Below are 21,352 nucleotides of genomic sequence, written 5' to 3'. Positions count from 1 at the left end.
ATAAATGGCTGCCCCTTCTGCCCAGTGTCTTTGCTGCTCTCCTGAACAAGTTGCTGGTACAGAGAAGTAGTGATGTTGACATGGACCATCAGTAGAGGGGCAACAAAGGCCTTCAGAGGTGCTTAGGGGTCACCCTCCACTCTGGTAAAATCCCCTGGGACGTATGTCTGGAAGCTGGGTGTTCTCTTTCCTCTTTGGCCTGTGCTGCAGTGAGCTGCTGGAGAAGTCTGACAGTGGCTGGAGGGACTGTTTGGTCCTGGCCTGTCTAACGTGTGTTAGGGTCAGACTTCCAGCTGTGAGCAAATGCTCCGCTTAAGAGGTAAAACATCAGTCACAGCAATGTTTCAGCACATGTTTATTGCTGCTCATTGTTTCCCTGCAGTGGATCAGAATGAAGGTCCGTATTGCACATCAACAGATTTTATTTTTGGCATACTTAAAAAAATTGCACAAGACTTTTTAATCCCCTTCCCCTGGCTGACTGCTAAACACACAAATGAGATTAATTTCACCTAAATGATGAAAGCATTGATGATAAATTTCCCAGGAGCCAGGGTGATGTGTCCTGGACATGGTCATGGTGGGCTTGTGCATCAGTACACTCTTGCAGACGGAGGAATCCCTTTGTGTGGGTGGCTTTTTATGTTTGCATACAGTGTGTGAGACACCCTGGACTCTGGAAAACACGCCTAGATGATCTTTGTAGAGACAGTTTCTACTGCATGCAACAGATACTTCTGGCTGGATCTAATTTACCCATTGAATTGTCCCTTGGCGGGTTAGTCTGGGACTTCCTTAGCTGCTGCAGTTTCTCTGGCCAGGTGGTAGCAATCCAAGCTGCATGGTGAGAATTTAAATACAGTGAGTTTTTACAACTACAGTTGCACAGGGTGAATTAGAAAACTCAGAATGCAGGGCAAGACCTGCCTGGGGTCCACACCACCTTCATCAAATCCATGCTCACGTTTTTCTGCTCTTCCCTATTTGTGAGGTGAAACCCTTGGATGTAGGAGCTCTAGCATAGCCTGTGAAGCCTCCTAAGCTGTGGGCTTCCCTTGAAGCCTCGCAGACACCAGCCAGGCTTTCAAGGTGTTTGTGGTGCAGTGTGCACTCCTGTGCTGGCAGAGGATGTCCGCCTGGAAAGCTCCTGCTCTGCCACCTCCCTTGGGACTGATGCAGAGGAGATTGGCTGGATCATCAGGACTGTTTTTTCCTTTGCCCTGTGAGGCGGGGCAGCTGTGCTCTGAGCTAACTGGGTGCTCTGGGCTCTGGTGTTACCACTAACAGCACTGCATTGTAGTGCCATGGGAGGTGGACGTCTCCTGGGCAGCCACTATCCCGCGTTCCCCTGGGAGAGCAGATCTGGAGAACCTGTGCATGTCAACCAACTGAGACCATGTCTGTGGAGCAGCAGAGAAAGCGACCTGTGCTGGGCTGTGCATGGATCAGGGGAAGCTGAGGTGAAGGTTTCTCCCCACAGCTGCAGGATGGTTGATGGGAAGCAGCTGGGGTCAGATGCCCTCTCAGTAGACCCAGGAGACAGGCACCCACTGTGGAGAGCTGCAGGCCTGCTCAAAGGCTTCCTGCAGCAGCTGGAGGCTTTCTTCCACCCCATTGTTGACCAGCGAGAGGTCGAAGTAGTGTGCGTATCGGCTCTGGATGCTCTCTGAATCCTTCCGGAGCTGCTGCAAAGCTTCTGACTGCAAGAAATGGGACAGAGCGCTCAGGAATTTTGCAGCCCACCCTAACAGGCAAACTCCCACCACCAAAACAACCCAAATGGTTGCTAAATAGCAGAGCACAGAGCATCCCTGCAGCCTGTCTGGAACAGGCTAGGAGCTGTTGTGTGATCTCTGTGTGTGTGTGTCTGGGGGTTTTGCTGGACTTCTATGTAATGCTGGGAGCATCAGGTTACCTGCTAGAGTGAGGCCAGACCTGCTTTGTCTTGTATGTATCTTTAAAATGCTTTGTGGCAGCTCCCTGAGAGGAGAAGGTTCACTGAGCAGCAGGCTGCGTGTTACTACACTATGCAGTGTAGCCAGCTTGGCCTAAGGCTGGTTTGAAGGTAGGATCCCTGCAGGATGGTCTCTCCGCACTGGCTTTTGACCAGAACAGTGCTGGCTAGCAGAAGGTGTTAATTCCTGTCTGGAGGCAGTGGTGGTGATGGGGCATGGAGGTGGGGGCAGAAGGCTGCCTAACTGCTCTTTCTTCCCTGATGCTTGCTCCCCTTCCTTCCCACCAGCGTGCTGCATCTGGCTTTACCATGCTTCTAAATGCCTGTGCAGTGCTTGCTCTGAAAGCTGCATAAACACGCTCCCTGCAAACTATCTGTGTCTTTACCTTTACAAATACCAAGATTTGGGAGAGATGGCCATGGCTTGTCATGAGTCCTGTGGGTTTCCTTGTTCTCCCATTGCTTCCCATCTCCCTGCAGAGGTTAGCCCTCAGGGGAGCTGGTCCAGGCTGCAGCAAGGCAGATTAGGCAGCGCTGCTCCCTGCATCAGGGACTTTGCGGGAAATGGCAGCATGAGGCTGCTAGCACCACTGGTGCTGCATGAGTTAACTGCAGCATCTGCTGCTTTTATCCTAATTTTGGAGGGATAAGCATCTTAATGAGGCAACGAATGGAAGGAGCTGCTGTTTGTGTGTTGTATTTGCATAACTGATGGTAGGATAAATGTTCCTGCTCTGCAGCACTGCTGCAGCACTGCTGCAGCTGGAGACAGCCCTGGGGTGCTGGACTGTGTGTCCCACTACATGTTCACGGCTGATTATGCTGCAGGGATGATGGTTGCTGGGGGAGTGTCAATCTCAGGGAGAGTCTATGGCTGCAGGAATTGACAATTCCCATTTCTCAGGTCTGGACTGAGGAAGCTGCCCTGCTCTCCTGGACCACAAAAATCCACGCAGGCAAGAAGAAGCTGATGTGGAGCAGGGAGAGAGCCCTGGGCTGCTGCAGGAGGCTCCTTGTCCCCCTGCTGTGGGCAGGCAAGCCCAGCCAGAGGGGGAGTCAGCCTCAGTGCCCTGCTACCCACCTGCTCTGCCTTGTCTGTTGGGGCAATGAAGACTATGAACGGGGAGAGCTCAGCTGTGCGGATGATCTTCAGGGTCTGTGGAGAGAGGGGTGTAGTTAACCAGTGTGGCTATTCCTCAGGGTGGGAACAAGTGCAGTTGCCTGGTTGCTGTCCCCCACTACCCTGTTCTGCTCCCCAGCCAGGGTGTGATGGTGCCCGTGATGCAGTGGTAGGCTAAAGCCCCCCATAGGCTCCTGAGCCTGGGGGTAGTTGGGTGATGTGGAGGCAGTTGGGTGAAGTTGCAGCAGGAGTGCCAGCATGGCTTCCCCTGCAAGTCAGCGGGGAGGACGTAAGGGCATACCCAGCCCTGCTCTGGCCTGGCTACTGGACACAACCACCACTTTGCAAAGCAGCACCCACATGTTTGGTGTCACAGAGGGGAAAGGGTCCCTGTGCGTGGCCTGTGCTGGCCCTGCACCCCCGACTCCCACAGCAGCCTGGCCCTGGCCTTGCTGTCACAGCCAGGTGTGCGCTGTGATGGGGAATACCCTCGCTGCACCCATGTCTTGGGATGGAAATGCCACTTCAGCACTCCCTGGCTTTTTCCTTTGGGAAAGGTGGGTGGGCAGTGCACTGGGGAAGGCAAAGGCAGTCACAGCCAGCACACAGGTAGTTCAATCTGTGTGGTCCGCATCCTGCCCACCCCTTCCCCTCCTCCCCTACCTGGGGCTCAATGTCCAAAATAGCGACTTTGTCTTGCTGGTGGATCTTGTGCACTGTTTCAAACTTGGTGCCAAACATGTTTCCCTGGTAGCTTCCAAACTCCAGGAACTCATTGGCTGAGATGTCCCGGGTCATCTCCTCGGTGGAGACAAAGTAGTAGTCCTTCCCGTCCACCTCATTCTTCTTCTGCGGGCGTGTGGTGTCTGGGGAGGGAGGGAGATGGTGAATGCTGGCCCCCAGAAGGACTGGGGAACAGAGCAGAGCAGGCAGCCTCTACTTTGGGTGATCTGGGCGTCTTGCCTTCCCTTTTGAGCACGGGGATAGGGCATGGAGGACCTGTGTACCTCAAGACCCTGTACTAATCCCCTTTCAGCTCCTTCCTGCTTGGGACAAGTAGGGAACCCAGCCAGCGCAAGGAGGGCCATTGGGATGTGGTGAGCGAGGTGTCTCTGCAGTGTGGGCAGTAGCAGCCCTGCAGCCATTTGTGGGTAGATTCAGCCTGGAGGACAGCAGGCAGCAAGGCCCTACAGTGCCCTGTGTGGTGGGCTCTGACAGCGGGGGCTTTGTGGTGCTGGAGGAACATCTCCTCACTTTCTATCTGCTGTAGAAGGTCCTGGCTCAAGGAGGTGAGAGGAAATGCTGCCTGTGCTGTGCCCTCCATCCTGGCTGGGTACTTACATGGGGGTGGGTACATGAACTTCTCTGGGTTGTTGCTGAGCAGAGCGTTCTTGATGTGGCTACGGCCCACGCCGCTGGCCCCTGCCGAGAAAGAGTGATGGACACTGGGGCTGGGCTTAGACAAACCTGGCAGGAGATGCTGGGGCTCCTCCACAGCTCTCCACCTGAGGAAAGGTACATAGCTCCTGGGGCCTTGCCCAGGATCTGTTTTCTGAGCTGGTCTGTGCTGTCTTCCAGCCCTGGAAGAGGCTCTCCCTGCCCTGGGCACGCTTGCCTCCAGCCTCAGCTGGAGAGAGGACCAGTGCCCAATAAGCAGCCAGCGTGGCTGGGCTGCATGGGCTGCCCATGCCCACAGGGTCCACCGACAAGTGCTCAGCACCCACAGCGTGGGAGTGCTTGCTTTGGTGCAGCTGCACAGACCAGAGCTGCTTTTAATAAAAATTATCCATAAAGATACTTAGGAGCTGGAAAGTCCTGAATTAATGCTACCTCAGCATCGCAGTGCCGGTGCCAGACCATGCACAATGCCCCATGGAGGCGGTCAGCCTGCTTGGTGACTGCTGCAGGCAGAAGAAATGCTCCCCAGCACTTAGTAGGTTTTGAAGGGCAGCACTGCCCCTGTCCAGTCCTAGTACCCACCCTGGGACCCACCACATACAGCCCCTGTGCTGCAGAGGATGCCTGGGGCAGGACCTACCAATGAGTACCAGAGTCTTCCTCTTGAAGGCAGGCAGCCTCACCACCTCCTCATAGGAAACCACATCCAGCTGGTCAAAAACTGGGGCAGAGGAGAAATGAGACAGTGAGTGGTCAGAGGTGGCTTGGCTGCAGCAACAAGACCATCTGCGTATCAGACTGAAGCCAGGGCAAAATGGAGGGAACAATCAGGACTGGGCTGAGACCTTGTCCCTGTTTGGCTGCTCAGGGAAAAAGGCAGCAGTTTCAGCAGCAAACAGCATGTGAGGTCCGGAGGGGGTGCTGGGCAGCTGGACCAGCAGCTGCCAGAGGAGAAACCAGGGCTGCTCTCGCTCAGTAATGCTGCTCATGACAGCAGGAAGCTGGGTGGGGAGGCAGCAGGATGCTGCAAGGAGCTCATTGCTGGGGGAGCTTTATCTTGCTGACTTATAGCCCAGTTTGTTGCTGGTTGGAGCTGCAGGCTGGGCTAGGAGCCAGCACATCCTCAGGCATCCACCTTTGCCGGCCCAGGGCATGCTTAGCACTGGGCATTTGCAGGGGTGGCTGAGGGGCAGGCTCCCTGCCTCACCAGAGGCATGGCTTGGCAGCCGCTGGGAGCAGTTTGGGCTGCTCCCTAATTGCTAAGCAGCAGCAAGGCCACTGCCTGCCCTGCATTCAGCAGCCTGAAGGGTTTGAGGCCCAGGAGCCTGACCTCCCACGGAGCTCAGGGCCAGGAGTGCCAGGGATTGTCACTGCAGGAGAGCATGGGAGCTCAGGGCCTGGCTCCTGCATGAGCCAGCCTCGTGCACTACAGAGCTGCATGGGGACACAGCTGTGGCCACATGAGAAGTATCGGGCCTTTGGAGAAGGGACTCAAAAAAGCTGACAGGTATCCTCCTGAGGACCCACTGCCACCCAGCTGGGCCATTCTGGCTGACTCCCATGGAGGACAGACCCACCCCTGCCCAGAGGCAGGAGTGATGGCCAGGGGTGGGGATGGAGCCCATTGCCCTGCTCACACTTACTTGAGCTGTGCTTGGCCAGGTATTTATCTTTGCACTTCTTCTTCTTCCCAAAGGGGCTACAACTTGGGGATTCGCTCTGACTGGACTGGGTGACACTCGCCACACGCCTGCCGAGAGAGGATACCACCATGGTCCAGCTGTCACCCCAAGCCCTGGGGAAGCAGCAAGATTGTCCCTCAGACACGCAAGGGCAAGAGAAGCAGGGTGGCTGCTGAGACAAGTAAAGGCTCACCCTGTGGCAGATGAAGGGGACATTTGCCTCCTTTTCCCAGCAGTGACACGTATTACCCAACATGGTCACACTCCTGGTAGGAATAGTCACTGTTCCCGCCTCCGCTCCCAGATCCAGCCCTTTTGGCCAAATCCGGGGACCTACCACTCCTGCAGCTCCGGAGAAGGGATGAGTCCTGCCGATTCGGTGCAGGAGCCCTCCACCCGGCCCTGCCACCAGTTGCTGTCATCCTTGTTTATGATTTGAATCACATCACCAGTCTGAAACTTCAGCCCTGCTTCCTTGCAGGGGATCAGGTTGTCTTTTTTGGGGTCATAGTCAAACTGTGCCCTCATGAACATCTGCAAAAGAGAGAGCAGGCTGGAGTCAGTATGGCCATGCAGCATGGCCGAACTTGGTCGTGTCCAGCTCCTGGTCCCACATTGCATCCCCTGGCAGTGACCACAGAGCTGGCTCCAGGCACAAGGTCCCTGCTCCAGGAGGGTCCCCAGCCTCTGCTGCTTTCCAGGCCCCACGAGGCCAGGTGGAGAGAAAGGAGATGCACAAAGCCTTGGGGGAAGCTCTTAGGCATGGCACTGCAATGAAACATGCTGATGGGTGAGGGAGGAGGACTGCATCTTTGCTCTACTGTGAAACCAGCCAGTGAAACGGCTGCTGCCTCTAGGCAGGCCTGCATGCCCCGCAGCTGGTGCTCAAACCCTGACACGTAGTCCCCCTGCAGTCCCCTAGGTGCTGCACAGTGCTTATGAGCTGAACCAACCAGAGATGAGTCCCACCACCCGGAACAACACAGTGCACAGCAACTGGGGTCTGCAATGGGGTGAGCAGAGAGGAGCCATCACAATGGTGCAACCTGCAATTCCATGTCCTGGGGACCCCAGGGAATAACCAGCTGTTGCGCCCTGGCCTCTCTCCAGCACCAGGCACTCCCCTGCATGGCATGGCACCTTCAGGGAGCCAAGGCTGTGGTGTCATGTCCATCCTTGCCTGACTCTGTCCTGGTGTCTTCAGCATCAGCTACGCTTGCAACGTTCCGTTCCTCACAGCTGAAACTGGAAACAAGCAGCTGCTGCTTCCCAGGCTATTGTGCCACCCTCTTAGGGCTGGGGAAGCCCTGGGGACCAGGAAGGCACAAAAAAGTGGCCTTTCCCTGTCCCTTCTGCTCACTCAGCTCTCTGGGAGGGAGTCCCACTGGGGCAGCCCATCCCACTGTGTGGCCCCCCCAGCCCCAAGCCCTCTTGAAACCAGCAGGCAGCCAGGCACCTCTGCATTCTCACTGCCCCCAAGCATCTTTGCAAGGTCAGGAGAGAAACGGCATGTGGCTTTTGCACACAGATCTTGTTTTCCAGGAAGGCTGTTCAGGAAGAACAGGCCATCAGACAGCAACAGGATGGATGAAAGGCACATATCCTTGGGAGAAGGGGGGACCATGCATGTGCACCCAGCATTTTCTGCACTGCCACTTGCTCTCGGTGTCTGGATGAACGGCTTCTCATCTCAAACGCTGCTGCAGCTGCAACTTGTCTCTGACCAGGGCACCTGACAAGATCAGTACCAGGTCAGGACTAGGATAGGGGCCCAGGGCCAGCAGGACATTATCATGGTTCCCTTTCACTGCCAGAAAAGCAAAGCATATGGATCAAGCTGTGACATGACATCTCTCACAATGGAAGACAAGAGTGGAATCTCCTTTCAGGATGAGGACTGATGCTTGCTTTGAAAGCACTCTGGCACCAGGAAGCTGGTCACCAACACAAACACACAAGGGAGACACAGCAAGCACTGTCCAGGCACCTGTCTGGAGCCCTCTGCTTCCACAGCCCCAGTACCCAAAGCCAGACATAGCCAGGTCACATTTGAAAAGACACTTCCTTACACCAATTAGGAGTTAGCATCAGACAGCTCCAGGCATAGACCTATGGACTGCAAACAGCCAGCTCCAAATGCAAGCTATTTGCCTGCCTGCTGTCAGGCCCCTCTCTGGGGCTGTAAGTGCAGGTATTGAGTAGGCTCCAGCATAAGCCCTGGTCTTTTAAGTCAAAAGGCTGCAGTCTGCACCTGGGAACAGGTTGGAGGTGACCTTGAGAGCCCTGAGTGCTCAGTGCTTCTTCCCTCCCAAGCAGACCTGCCCCAAGAGACACTCAGTTGGCCTCAAAGTGGCTGGCTGCCAGGCTGTGGGGCAAGCCAGGGCAGGTGGGCATCATGATGCCAGGATCTGCACTGTCCTGCCTGCCAGGCCCTAAAATGAAGGTGATCCTAAGGATCCAGGAGTTGAAACAAAATCAAAAGCCCACTCTCACTGGTGGACTGCAACAAGCAGAGACACGGGCTGCCTGTGAGCTGTGGTTCTGGGGAGCAGACAGCACCATAGCCCTGGACACAGCAAGAGGGAGGACAACTGTTGCTGGGAAGGAGTTTGTCCCTGTGTCCTTCCCTGAGCCCACTGCCAGCCTCAGGTGAGCCAGCAACTCTGTCCTTTTTCTCAGAAGTAACTTTTCCCATGGTACTGAGCTGGGCTGGCCCATTGGAGCTGGCTGGATCAAGCCAAGGAGGGCAGATGGACAGCAGGGAAGGCCAGACATGGGCCACCGTTTAATAAACAAACACGTGCAAGGCTGGTTGGGCTGGAACGGGGACAGCATGGGCTGAGCAAGAAATGGAGAGTTTTCACATGCCACCATGTTCAGAGACTTTAGCTTCTCTGTGTAAGGAATGAGGGTGACATGGGCTCCCCCAGCACCATCCAGCCCCCACCCTCTGCCTCTGAGTTCCTCTCCCCCTCCTGCCTGTCATGATGGGGGAGCTGCGCTGGGGTTGGCTCCTGCACTTGGAGACAGGACAGCATCCCAGCCACCACACACTGAAGTCTTGGCAGAGAGCCACTATTGAAATACTCCCCACTACCCGGAGTATTTCGGCCACAGTAGGACTTCAAAGGCAAAACCAGGCAGGTGTTACCCCCTGCCACAGCTTGTCACCCGCACCCTAACAGTGGCAGCAGGCGCAAGGAACTGCCTTCTTCCCCACTGCTTCCTTCCTCCCACTCGCTGTTCGCAAGCGTGCCAGCGACAGCTGGACCTACGGCACCCTCCTTGTGGCTGATGCACCAGGCATCAGTGATGGTGGGGAGCAGTGAGAGCCCAGTGCTGAACCTGGGCGTGCTGCTCTGGCCCTGTAACGGGGATGCGGTTCTAATGGCCGCAGCTCTGAAGGTGGCAGGAAACTCTCTTGTGCTTCCTCGTGTGTACACACTGCTGCCTTCCCATCACCAAACACTGCATATGGACTGCTGTGGCTCAGGCATCCCAGGCCCATGTTCCTACACACACATTGGGTAAATACACCCACACAGGTCAAAATCTGCTTGTTCACAGCGATGTAAGCACAGGAGAGGTCCCTTCATCCTCCATCAGCTCAGGCAAGGTGACTGGGCAGTGCACTTCCCCTGGCTCAGCACAGATCTCTCCCCAGTGCTGATGCCCCATGGTTTGCTCTGGTCCCACCTGGCCCTACAGCCAGGTCCTTGCACAGCCTGTGGGTCTGGAGGCTGCACTTACCTGGAGAGCAGGGAGGCGACTTTGTTGGTTGGGAATTACTTTTATTGAGACCATCCCCTTGGTTTCTTTCTAGTGAACAAAGGAAGGGGAGAAGAAAAAAAAAAAAAAAAAAAGAGTTGGAGGAGGTGGAGCTTGGAGGCAACCCAACAGCAGCAACCTGTGCAGGGAGCTGCTGAGTGCCAGGACCCGCAAAGGCAAGGCTCCTGGGTCTCCCAGCCATGCTGTGATGCTGGGTGACACCACAGCCTGGCCAGAAACAGCTCTGCTGGGGCCATGCTTGTCCCATCCCCATGGCGGGGGCACCAACACCCCTAGCACAAACATGGAGATCTGTATCATCTCCGGCCTGGCTGCCCCAGTGAGGAGCCTGGAAGGAGAGGCTGGTTCTGCATGGTCCCCTTCATCTGTCCCCTTCATGCTGTCCTCTTGCTCCTGCCCTCCTGGTAACATTAGAGGCACAGCACTCCCTTGCCTGCCACAGGCCAGATGCACTGCTGCCCCATGTGCTTTGCGAGACCTACGTAGTCCCGTGCGGACAGTCACATTTGGAGGCCTGGAGGAACCTCCTGGGCCAACTGCCCTTCTCAGGACCCAGGCAAAGACAAGCTCTTCCTTGATCCCACTGTCTGCTCTCTGGTGCAGGGATGTCCCACCACCAGGCAGGAGAGGACCGTGGCACTGCAGCAGGGCCAGGCCTCCTGCTTAGGCTGCTGGTGGATGTCCTCAGCACCACCTCCCTCTGGCCAGGTTCCACATGTTGGGCATCAATCAGGATGGTCTCAGTGTTTGAAGGCAGGCCTGAGACCCTATCCAAAGCTGTCTCTAGCAAGGGCCTGGCAGGATTACTGTGACCTTAGCAGCAGGAAAATTGCATCAAGGTGACCTGCAGGAGCAGCTCAGGTCTGCAAGAGCAGCCAGCCCCTAGGATGGAGTTGCACACCAGCCTTGGCAAGCAGAGGTGGTTTCCAAGCCCTCCCACATCATCGCATGTCAGGAACCTAGCCAACAGCCTTCGCTGCTGCTCTCAGGAGGCCAGAAACAAACAGCAAGCGCAGATCACCAAGGCTGCATACGCAGTCCTGGTTCTTGGCCATATTACAGCACCCCAGCACACCACCTCTGGCTCCTGACGCATCACACTGCTGCATGCAGCTGTGTGTTGGCTCTGGTAGACACCAGGCAGGGGTGAATGCTCAGCCAGCATGCACACCTGCAGGCCAAAGGGGTCCTTCCTGGGGAAGAGCCCTGCCAAACACAAATACCTACCAGCATCTTCTGCAGCTGGTCAACTGAGTGGTTGCTCACACTCTGCCCATTGATTTCTATGATTTCATCACCCACGTGAAGGGAGCCTGCCAGTAATGGGAGAAACATGAAAATGCAGGACAGGACAAGAGCTGCTTATGAAACACAAACCACACAGCTCCACCAGCCTCCCAACCCCCTGGGCAAGCCGTGGCCAGGACACTGGTGTTTGCCTCGGCAATGCTTGTGGAGCCACATTGTCACCTAAGCACACATGGTACTAAAGCATAAGGGGAATAAATTCTTCCCCCTCCACCCAATACACTTCATCCAGTCTGAAGGTTGTCAGGTTGCTTTCCACCGTGTACCCTTCAGCGCTTTAGACTGGTCAAAGCACCTGTTTCAGAGTTATGCAAACACAACCCCAAGTACCTCACCTGAAGCCAAATAACAACCTCCTTACAGGGCCCTTAACACAAGCATTCTTGACTTTGTCTGTTCTCAGTTTATATACCCAGCCAGATTACAGCCTCAGATCTGCTGTCATAATCAGGCTCCACTAGCATTATTGGAATGGCTCCTGGGTTATTTTGGCAGGGGTAAACTCAGACTTCCCACTTGGATCCAAGGGTGGAAAATGGGCCTCTTCTTCCAAGCACAGAACATCTCATTTTCATGCCCTCTTGGCAAGACCCAAAACAAGAAAAGAGCACCTATTTATTTCTTCTGGCATCTTCTTTTGGTCTGCAGTGCCAATCCACAGCAAGCCTGTCCTACCTGTGCACTTTAGGAAAGGGAAGAGCTTCCTCCACAGTCTCTGAGGTGTGATCCATCTCTAGTTACAGTGACCGCATCACGAGATGGAGACAGACGGTCTCCAGTTCCTTTTTGGGAAAGCCCTTCCCCCAACCCTTCATTTCTCCCTAAAGCCTCCAGTGTATTAACATGACAACCATGCAGAGAGACCAGCGAGTCCTGACACATTCCTAATGGAGGAACAGACACAGATGTCCACATCACAGGGGAAATCCAGCAGTGCTGGAGGGCTGCCTTATCTCTGCACAGAAAAAAAACAGCTGCACACACTGCCTCTACAACAGCCTTGTTACCTTGTCTGTGAATCATGCCCCCATGGAAGATCCTGGCCACCATGCAGCTCTGCCTGTCATTGAGCTTCAGCGTGATTCCCTGGAAGACAGGAAAATCCATGACTGCTCACTGGAGGGGAGAGCTCCTGCACTTTCAGCAAAGTACTCTCCAGGCCCACATCCATGGTGGGCTGCACAGTGGCTGGGCAGAAGCCCCCTGTTTGGCCAGCCCAGCATGCTGCAGCTTCTCTTGGCACAAGCGTCACCATCCTTTGATGGAGCTTGCTCTGACTCCCCAGGCAGGACCCAGCACCTTCTTCCTGTGGCTGAGGCCTCCAGCAATCTCCTGCTTCCCCCAAGGCCTGCCTGTTGGTATGGCTCTACCTGCCCCTCCACCCCACTGTGTGCGAGCAGGCTTTGGGATCTTGCAAGCTCTCACCATGGGTTCCTCCGTGGCCTTCTCAAACTGGATGAGGCGTATCTTCTGCACCTCTCGGCCATTGCTGTGGGAGGGGCTACCCAGAGTTGCTGAGCCGTTGGTATAAATGTCCTCAGTCATGGTGTTCGGGGACAGAGTGATTGCCTGTCGGGGCAAAACAAAGACTGCAGTTTAGGGGCTCCACCTGAACAGGGCCTGGGAGTGCTGGCTTCCCGCTGTGGGGCTGAGCTAGTCTACCATGTTAGGGTGCTTTGAGTGCAGGTGGAGTACAGGGGAAGGAGAGAACCATGGGCTGGAGGAGAGCATAGTAAGAGCAATAAAAGAAAAAGAGCAAGAGCTTCACCCTTGAAGATGTGGTTGTGGTCTTGATCTGCAGTTTTCCAGCCTGGGAAACACAGGAGGTAAGAAAACTTCGGAAAAGCTACAGGTAGAGGCCAAAACAGTCCACAGCTGTTATCTTCTGCAGCACTACTTGTGTGTTGCAGCAGCACTCTACCCACAGCTGGCTTATGGCAGAGCATAAAGCCGAGCACAGCTTCACCAAGTGAACAGAGCAGCTTGGGACTCGCCCCTGAGAACTGGGGCCAGGCTCTGCTCTTTCTCAGTTTGCAAGTTCAACCTTTCCTCATCTATATCAACAGGCAACTGACCCGGTGCACAGCCACATCCACATCCAGGCACTGAAGGAAATGTGCTCCCAAGCCAGCCAGAAACAATGCATTCCCCTCTCCAGCTCCCAGATACAGGCCAGCTCATGCTAGCCAGCACTGGGAAGCCAAGCAGGGGCTTTCAGCCATGGGGAAACCCTTGTTCTTCATCTCCAGCACATGCTGGCACCACGGCAGGTGGAGGGTGCATGGGGTCCCAGGCAGAGACCTCCAAACCCACCCTGCCATGCAGCAAGGACACTGCAAAGTGAGCTGCCACCTCCCAGTCTGAGAAAGCCTGGCACAGTCCTGTTAAACCCCCTGGGCACACTGGGCAACGTCCCTACACAGCTTGCAGATGTGCTGTTTTGGCCCCTTGAGCCTCTGCCAAATCGGTGTTTGCCCAGCAAAACCCAGGCCAGCTTTGATTCGCAGTCCCTGCCCGCCTTGTCAGCACACTCAAATCCCCACACTAGCCCTCTAAGCAAAGCAAACTTTCCCAGCTGTCTCACTCTACCCCAGGCTGCTGGCTTTGCTGCCCAGTTTGCAGCCTGCACCCTCCCTTCCAGCAGTGCCTGCACTGGGAGCCACAGCCATCAAACCTGCAGGGACATCCAGCAAGGTCCTCACTGGCTTTAGTCCCGCACCAGCAACGCGGCACATCATGCCCATCCAGGCAGAGCCAACACCTCTCCCCACCACACGCCAACTTGCCAACATTCGACCAAGCGCCAGGCCCTGGAGCTCCATGTCAGTGGCTGAGGAAGTGGCAGCCTGACCCAGCTGCCTTGGCTCACTCTGACCTGCTGCAGGCACCAGGCCCAGTGTGGAGAAGATGGTGCAACCCCATGCTGGCAAGGGGCGAGATCCAGCCAGGCTGTGGGGAGATTTGTGCGGGTGCAGCTGGGGTGACAAGCATTTCCTGGTGGGGTGCAGCCTCAACACTAAACCACAACAAAATTAGCTTTCATAGGGACGGGGCCGAGTGCTGCTGGGCTAAGACAGTGGCCCAGCCCTATGCAATGGCCAAAATGAGTAAGGGAGCCAAAGACAGAAGCAGCAGAGCCAGAACTAGCTGGGCCAGCAGGAGAGGCGCTGGCAGAGAGGGATGGACCAGCATCAAGGCAAGGTCACTGTCGCAGCCTCGATGAAAGGGCACTGCCGAGACCGAGGCAGGAAGGGAGCAGGGAACTGGGAAGGGCGCAGCTGCCCACACTGCAGCGACAGGGAACATGCGTGATTTATTTTTATGTCACCTACTTCTGTAAGAGCCAACCAACCTCCTCCTCAGAGGAAAAAGGTGACCACGTGGGCTCTGGCTGCTAACAGCTTAAACACGGAGGAGGAGACTGAATCCCAGCCCAGAGCAGCACCTGGGCCAAGGACTCACAGGGTGGAAGGAAGAGCAACTTGCAGCCCCCCATCCTGGCTTGCCAGCCCCAGTAGGGCATGTTGCTACTGTGCCATTCACAGGGCATAGGGACAGATCCAGCAATGCAGGTGCCTAGAGCTGGCCCTCAACTCTCTGCTGGCTGGCCCAGCTCTACTGAGCCAGCAGGTGGGAGGAAAAGGAGGAACGAGGAAGTTCTCTGAGGCCAAAGTGCCCATGAGGTGGTTTGAGTCAGCACAGATCACAGCTTAGCCATGCCTTGGGAAAGTGTTACACTGTGCAATCCCTGGCTTCAAACCTCCAGGCTCAGCAGAGCTTGATGACCCAGGACACAGCACTGTCTGCTCCAGGGGCTGGGAGTTCCCATCCCTGCTGTCCCCACCAGCTAGGCCTCTCAGCCCCGACCTTTGCTTTTGCTGAAAGCTGGAGAAAACACCCAGCCCTCGATGCTGACACAGCACCAGTGTCACCCTGGTGACTCCCAGAGAGCAAGCCAGAGAGCAAGCCTTGTCACTAGAGGCTGCTGTGCCTGGGGATTGCCACCAGTCACTTCATGGCAGCTCTGAACCCAGCAGGGTCCTCTAGCAACTCCCTCTGCCCCAAACAGAGCCACGCTGGGATGGCATGGACTTTTGCTGACTGCACTGGGCAGCCAGTGGATGGGGATGGGAAAACGCCTGGCTCACAAGGAGGACCAGGACCCACAGGGTGACAGATTCTGGTATTGGGCATCCAGAAGACAGAGATGGGAGGCATGCCTGGCTCTTGCGCTCCATGTATGTGAGCTGGCTGGACGGATCACCTACCCTGCACTCTCCTGGCAGCTGACACACTCTCAGACGGCTTGGCCTGGCATAGCCTGTGTGACCTCAAGAGCCTTTCAAGTCATGCTGGCAGCCAGCTAGACCCTGCTACTTCTGTGCTGCTCCGCAGAAAACATCTGCGAGTGCTACTAAGAGTTGGCTCCATGGTCACCAGCCACTGCCGGTTCTGCACAGCCCCAGGCTCAGTCACCGCTGGGGCCAGCCTTGGGACAGATGTGGGGTGAGGAGGTTGGGGGGCTGTGCGATAGGGCTGCTGGGTGCTGGGCAGGGCTGAACAGCCCCAGTGGGGCACCCAGCAGCCCTACAGGTGCCTTGCAGCTTGCTGGTTAGGGTACAAACCCTCACACAAATCCTGCTCCAGGTGTCAATGCACAGAGGAGCCACCAACTCTATAGATCAGAGGTGAACCCCAGCTCCCTGCCTGCATTTTCCTCAAGACCTCGGATTTCTGCCCCATACCCTGGGGCAGAGGGAAGGGCACCAGCTCCCTGGGCAGTGTTTGCCAACAGGAAACTCAGTGAGTGTGGAGCAATCCTTGGTGATGACTCCAGGGCTTGGCATTCTGTCCTCTGGCTGTGTCAGCATTGTCTGCCAGCGTTGGTCCTTCGGTTGTGCTGGCTAAGCCCAGCTGCACGCCACCAGGCAAATCAAACATTAACTGGGCAGTTTGTTTGCAGGAGGCTGAAGAAGCACTTGGAGAAAGCAGCACTGTACTGCAAAGGGCACGTTTGGTGGTTTGGTTCCTGGGCTCTCGTTGCTGCTCTAACCAAGGGACTTCAATATCAGGTGGCCCAGGAAGAGCAGGACCCCCTGGCGCACCCGTGGAAAAACATCAGACGATGCCAGCATGGGGGCCAAGCAGGCCTCCAAAGTACAGCAGCTCAGATGCACGAGGGAATCCTGCAGCCAGGATCCCCTGGGATTGCCCTCTCCGCTGGCAGAGAGACACACTCCACTGCCCACAGTGAACAACAAAATCCCAGCTCCCTCACATTATAATCACTGTGGGTGTGTGCAGGGAGGCTGGGGCACTGTTTGGTGCAGAGATGTCCTGGCCCAGCAGCCTCTCCTCTCACCCTCTAGTGCTCCCCACTGTCCAGCAGATGCATGCATCCTGGTCTCAGTACAGCTTAAAAAAACACAGCAATGTGAAAAAAGAGCAAACTAGGAAAAAAAAATTGAGCTTTGGAGTTGCTTTTGGGCTGCTCAAGAAGGCTGGGGAACAACAGCCATGTGGACATTTGGAAGTCATCCCTGTCTTGTCTGGGGGCTACTGCTTTCTCGGGTCTGCTGGCACAACTGCAGCAGCAACCTCACCTAAGACCCCTTCCAGCAGTATTATCCAGGTTTTCTGCTTTGAAAGCATTTAAACCAAACAGGATTACATTGATGACACTGGGAAAAGGCCTAGCAACACCAACAGGTCACAGTGGGAAGGTGAACAGAGAAATAGGAGGGATAAACAAGCTGTCATGGAAGCCAGAAGATGCTACTGGCTCTACATGCCCTCGCATTGACTCCAGCTGATGGGAGTGCAACAGAGAAGGGTCAGGTTTTCAAGGGAGCACAGTCAGTTTGGCTGAGGCACCATCTTCCCACCAGGAAAGGCTGATGCAGCCTTCCAGATGTGTTTGTGAAATTGGTCTCCTCCAAGAGAGAGTCAGTAAAACCACAACACTGACAGAAGAAAACTTGAGGAGCTGCGCAACTGCTCCATTCCCACCTTGCAGAATAAGCCCTGCAAAATGGCTTTTCCCCTGCAGTAGTTACAGGACTGGAACATGGCAAAATGCATTTGAGATTAAAAAGTTGGAACCAGACCGTCCCACTTCATTTTGGTCAAGCCCAGAAGATTTGCTCAGCTTTCAACTGTAAGTTTTGCCTGTGGTTATTTCAGGAATTGGTCCCTGGGGACTGTGGCCTCAGTTTGCTCTGGAGCTGGTGCTGGTTGGATGCTGTGAACTGCTGCCCACAGGGAAGCCCAGTGTCCCCTCTGCACCCTCAGGCTAAGCTCACTCCAGAAGGACCCTCCTTTTCTGCACCAGACTCGCAAAGGTCACATTCACTGACGGTTTTACAGCTGGGGAACTGAGTAAGAGCTGATAAGGGGACAAGCGCAAGGTCACCCTGCCAAGCAGGTGCACAGCTGGGAATAAAGCCCACACCTCTTCAGTAAACCTGTATTTGCCATTTGGGATACAAGGAAAAGATATGCAGTCACATGGTGGGACTCAAGGGAAGAGGGCAAGCAGCTTCCTCTACTTTGGCTTGTTTTCTAGCAATGACATGGTTTCCGCTCGCTGAGGGTTTGCATGCCCTGCCATCACAGAAGGAATGTGGCACAGCACTTCCCAGTGCATGGCTCTGCCAGAGGAAATGGGGAAGAGAAACCTCCCAGCCACCCTGTTTGATCCCAGCCAAGGAGCAGCCAGGCGGACCCAGCACCCCTCCTGAGAGCTGCTGCTGGGCAATGTCCCTACTGTCCCACAGAGGAGCCCACAGCCACCGAAGGCCAGCACTATCTCTGCATGCACATGACATGGGGAGGAGCACATGAGCGACTGGCAAGCTCAGGACACATAACCCCAGTTGGATGCCAGCCCTACAGAGGCTCCTCTTAAAATGCCACAGCAGATCCCAATTTGCCATTTCTCCATCCCTACTGGAATAAATATACTGTAATGTCAGGGAGCTGTAGGCCAGCTCCTACATTTTCCATGCCCCACTGCCACTGGCGATTTATCCCTGCTCTGCCTGCGGCCAGGCAGGCCCTCTGCCTGGATCCTGCAGGCAGAGGGATGGGAGAGCTTCTCTCAGCAGCTGCCCGATGCAGACGCTTTGCTTTAAAAGCTTTTTTCTTTTTCTTTAAAGTGCTCAGGGTTGAGCCACAAAAAGTGCATGATCTGGCGTGGGACAGATCTGACGAGCCTCTTTTGGATGCTGCAGTGTCCAACAGGACAGGCCCAGCTCCCTGAGTCTCCCATAGCCACAAGGAAACCTCATGTCATGGCTCCATCAGGAACTTTTGTTCAAAGTTGAACATCTCTGATGTGAAAAAAGCACCAGCTGCTGAGCACCAGGAACTGTTGACCTTCTCCCGATCGCACCCAAGCTACCCCAAATGACACCAGCTGGGGAAGGAGCCGCCCCAGCAGAACCAAGACATCTGGTGTAGCCGGCTCTCCTGTTGGAAGTGGTGTGTGCACACCCCCCCGCCCACTCCCTGCCCCGGGGTAAGTGTGAGAAGGGCTGGTTGCATCCTCCTTCTCTGGGGCTGAGATCCACTACCACCCCCACTCCAGCCCACACTGTGGACCCGGAGGTTGCTCAGCAGCTGAATCAGCTCATGTGACAGGCAGTTCCAGTTCCGACCAGCTACAACTTTGCAGCAAAACAAGCACAAGCTCCTCCGTGGCAGGATGCTGAAGTCTTCCTCCCCTGCACCCAGCTCCTTCTTCCCTGCCTGGCCATGCTGGCCCATTCCTCCAAGGTGCCCCACGTCCTCCAGCGAGAAGCCCCGCTCCTGGGGGGTTGGGGACCAGCAGTGCCACAAGCAGGGCCCGTACCTGGATGCCCACAGTGGAGTCTCTGCCTTAGGGGCCCTGCTCCCCCCTGCATGTGCGGGAAGGACGGGGTCCCCTGGGGGTTCCGTGCCGGGCCTAAGCTGGGCACAGGGTGCTGGGCTAAGAGCCCGCGGGGAAAGAGGAGGGCACCTCGGCGCTCCGTCGCCCGGCCTCGGCGGAGAGGGGGGCCGGGGGGGGAGGCGCGCTCTCCCGGGGGCGGATTTGGGCTGGAGGGCGGCACTGCCCTCCAGCCGCCGCTCACCTCGGGCTTGGCCCGGTTCTGCAGGAGGTGCTCCAGGTAGAGGTCGGAGAGCGCCGTCCGCATGCTGCCGGCGCTGGCGCTGCGCCCCGACTTGAGGGTCATGTCGCCGCCGATCCGCCGCCACTGCCCCAGCAGCTGCAGCCGGTTCTGCTGGCTCCAGTAGAGCGCCCCGGCCCCGGCCCCGGCCCCGGCCCCAGCTCCGGCAACGCCGCGGGCTGCACGCCCGTTCCGCCCGTGTGGCAGCGGGCGGAGGCCTGCGGGCGGGGGGAGGCCTGCGGGCTGGCGGGCGGGCGGCGCGACGCCGGGCGGAGCCAGGCGGCCGGGGGCGGGCCAAGGCCTGCCCCGCGGGCAGCGGCGCCGTGCGCGAGCTGGCTCTCGCCGCCGCCGGCAGGCAGGTGCGGGGCAGGCGGAGGCAGTCCAGAAGTGGAGGGGATGGGGCTCGGCGTACCTGCACAAGCGGCACATCAGCACCGCTAGCTGCCACTCAGACCGTCACCTCGCTGCCCGCGTGGAGTCTTTTCCCCATGATGCGTCTGGTGGGAACAGCCCCTGGCCCCTGCCAGCCCCTGGTCGTGCCCAAGCGGTAGCAGAGCTGTCAGTCTGTGCGTGCCACGGAGCGTGCTGACTAGTCTGGACGCTCATGGGACCCTGCTGGGAGGGGCTGGCTGCATCCCTCACACCAGCTGGCGTGGTTGCCAAAACCAGGGCAGGAGGCTGAGTCAGGGAAAGCCTTTGTCCCCTCACAGCCAGGGCAGAGGCACTGCAATGGCACAGGAAGCAGCTCTCCAAAGCAGCATTGGTGCATACCAGCTCTCACAAGCCAACGGTCATCCCTGGGCCCCACTGGTGTGCAGAGCGGGGTGTGCTGTGCTCCAGGGTGCCTCCAAAGTGAGGAGACCCAGGGATTTCTCTGCACTGTGTTCCCCTCATGCTGTTCTGGGTCTTCCACCTCCTCGTGCACCTGCAACTTGCCTGGCTATGGGTGGGGTGGCAGGTCCCTGCATTTGTGAGCTATATGTGGTGTGAAGGGCTGTTGTCAAACTTTTTGTGCTCTTGCTATGAGTCTTACTGATGCCAGAGCCCAAGGGAAGTCCAAGCTTTGTTTGGGGAAATTAATTCTAGTGGAATATTCTTTAAGACAATAATTGAAAGGGTTTTTCATGCCATGCCTGGAATCCTGGAGGTTTTGAGGTTTCCTTTCACTGGACTCCCACACTGCTGCTAGATGAGTTCCCCAGGTTGCCTCAGTCTAAAGTTATCCTAAGAAATACAAGGAAAAGAAGGATGTAAATCACTAGAGAAAGGAAACAGGAAAGCAGGGGAATAAGGGGAGGAGAAAAAGAAAAGAAAGAAAACACATCTTCTTCTGACAGCAAGTTTCTCCCACCCTGGTGGAATAAAACTGCTCCTGACTGGGCTATCAGAAAGCCCAGAGTGCTGTGAGAGATGGTGAAGAGGAGGTGTGGGGGCTGCAGGAGCTGATGCAATTGATGATCAGCCCCAGCAGCTGTCTAAGGCTGCCAGGAGGAAAGAGCCCCAGCAGCACAGCCCAGGCAGGGAGGGAGGAGAGCTCACTCTGCTGCAGCAAGGCAGCCCAGCCCTGCCCCTCACAAGGTGGGTGCTCAGAGGCGGGAAAGTGCTGGAGGTCTGCCCCCAACATATCCCACAGGGGAATTCAGACTGTGTCGCTGGGAATACATCATCTTTGTACGCAAACGGAGCCAGAAAGCTTATTTCTTGAGCAGACACCTTGATCGGGAAGCTTGGGGAAAGTTCTGATACAGGCTTTGTGTGGTGCCCTGTCTGATTTTTTGTAACTTACTTTTAACTATAGCCTCATAGACTGCAGACTACCTTTCGGTCAGCATCCTCCCTTGTAAATCTTCTCCTCTGCATCTCACACAGGTGGCCAGAAGTGCACCTCCCACATCTTGCTCATGAAAGTGGGGATTTCAGAGCTATGACCCAGACAGCATGACCCAGAGGAGCA

The 21,352-nt window shown here is 56.1% G+C and overlaps 1 protein-coding gene across 5 annotated transcripts; it reads right to left on the bottom strand.

Annotated features, from left to right (window-relative positions):
* Positions 1–545: 545 nt before the first annotated feature.
* MPP1 (MAGUK p55 scaffold protein 1) lies at positions 546–19,464 on the bottom strand. 5 transcript variants are annotated; one of them, XM_086469803.1, is made up of 12 exons: positions 19,363–19,464; positions 12,677–12,820; positions 12,259–12,337; positions 11,171–11,256; positions 9,905–9,973; positions 6,492–6,688; positions 6,116–6,222; positions 5,113–5,193; positions 4,416–4,496; positions 3,738–3,940; positions 3,036–3,110; positions 546–1,700 (listed from the first exon to the last, which is right to left on the bottom strand). In XM_086469803.1, the coding sequence occupies exons 1-12, from the start codon at positions 19,462–19,464 to the stop codon at positions 1,524–1,526; spliced, it is 1,401 nt and encodes a 466-aa protein (XP_086325929.1). In that variant the 3' UTR covers positions 546–1,523. The 5 variants fall into 5 exon arrangements, with proteins under 5 accessions (XP_086325929.1, XP_086325931.1, XP_086325930.1 ...); XM_086469805.1 differs by having other exon boundaries at positions 6,492–6,628; XM_086469804.1 differs by having other exon boundaries at positions 12,728–12,820.
* Positions 19,465–21,352: the final 1,888 nt, after the last annotated feature.

The sequence above is a fragment of the Leptosomus discolor genome, chromosome 9, assembly GCF_034619465.1.
Source record: "Leptosomus discolor isolate bLepDis1 chromosome 9, bLepDis1.hap2, whole genome shotgun sequence".
Taxonomy (NCBI): Eukaryota; Metazoa; Chordata; class Aves; order Leptosomiformes; family Leptosomidae; genus Leptosomus; species Leptosomus discolor.
The sequence above is the reverse complement of the archived record's forward strand: the minus strand, read 5'-3'. Positions and strand labels throughout refer to the sequence as shown.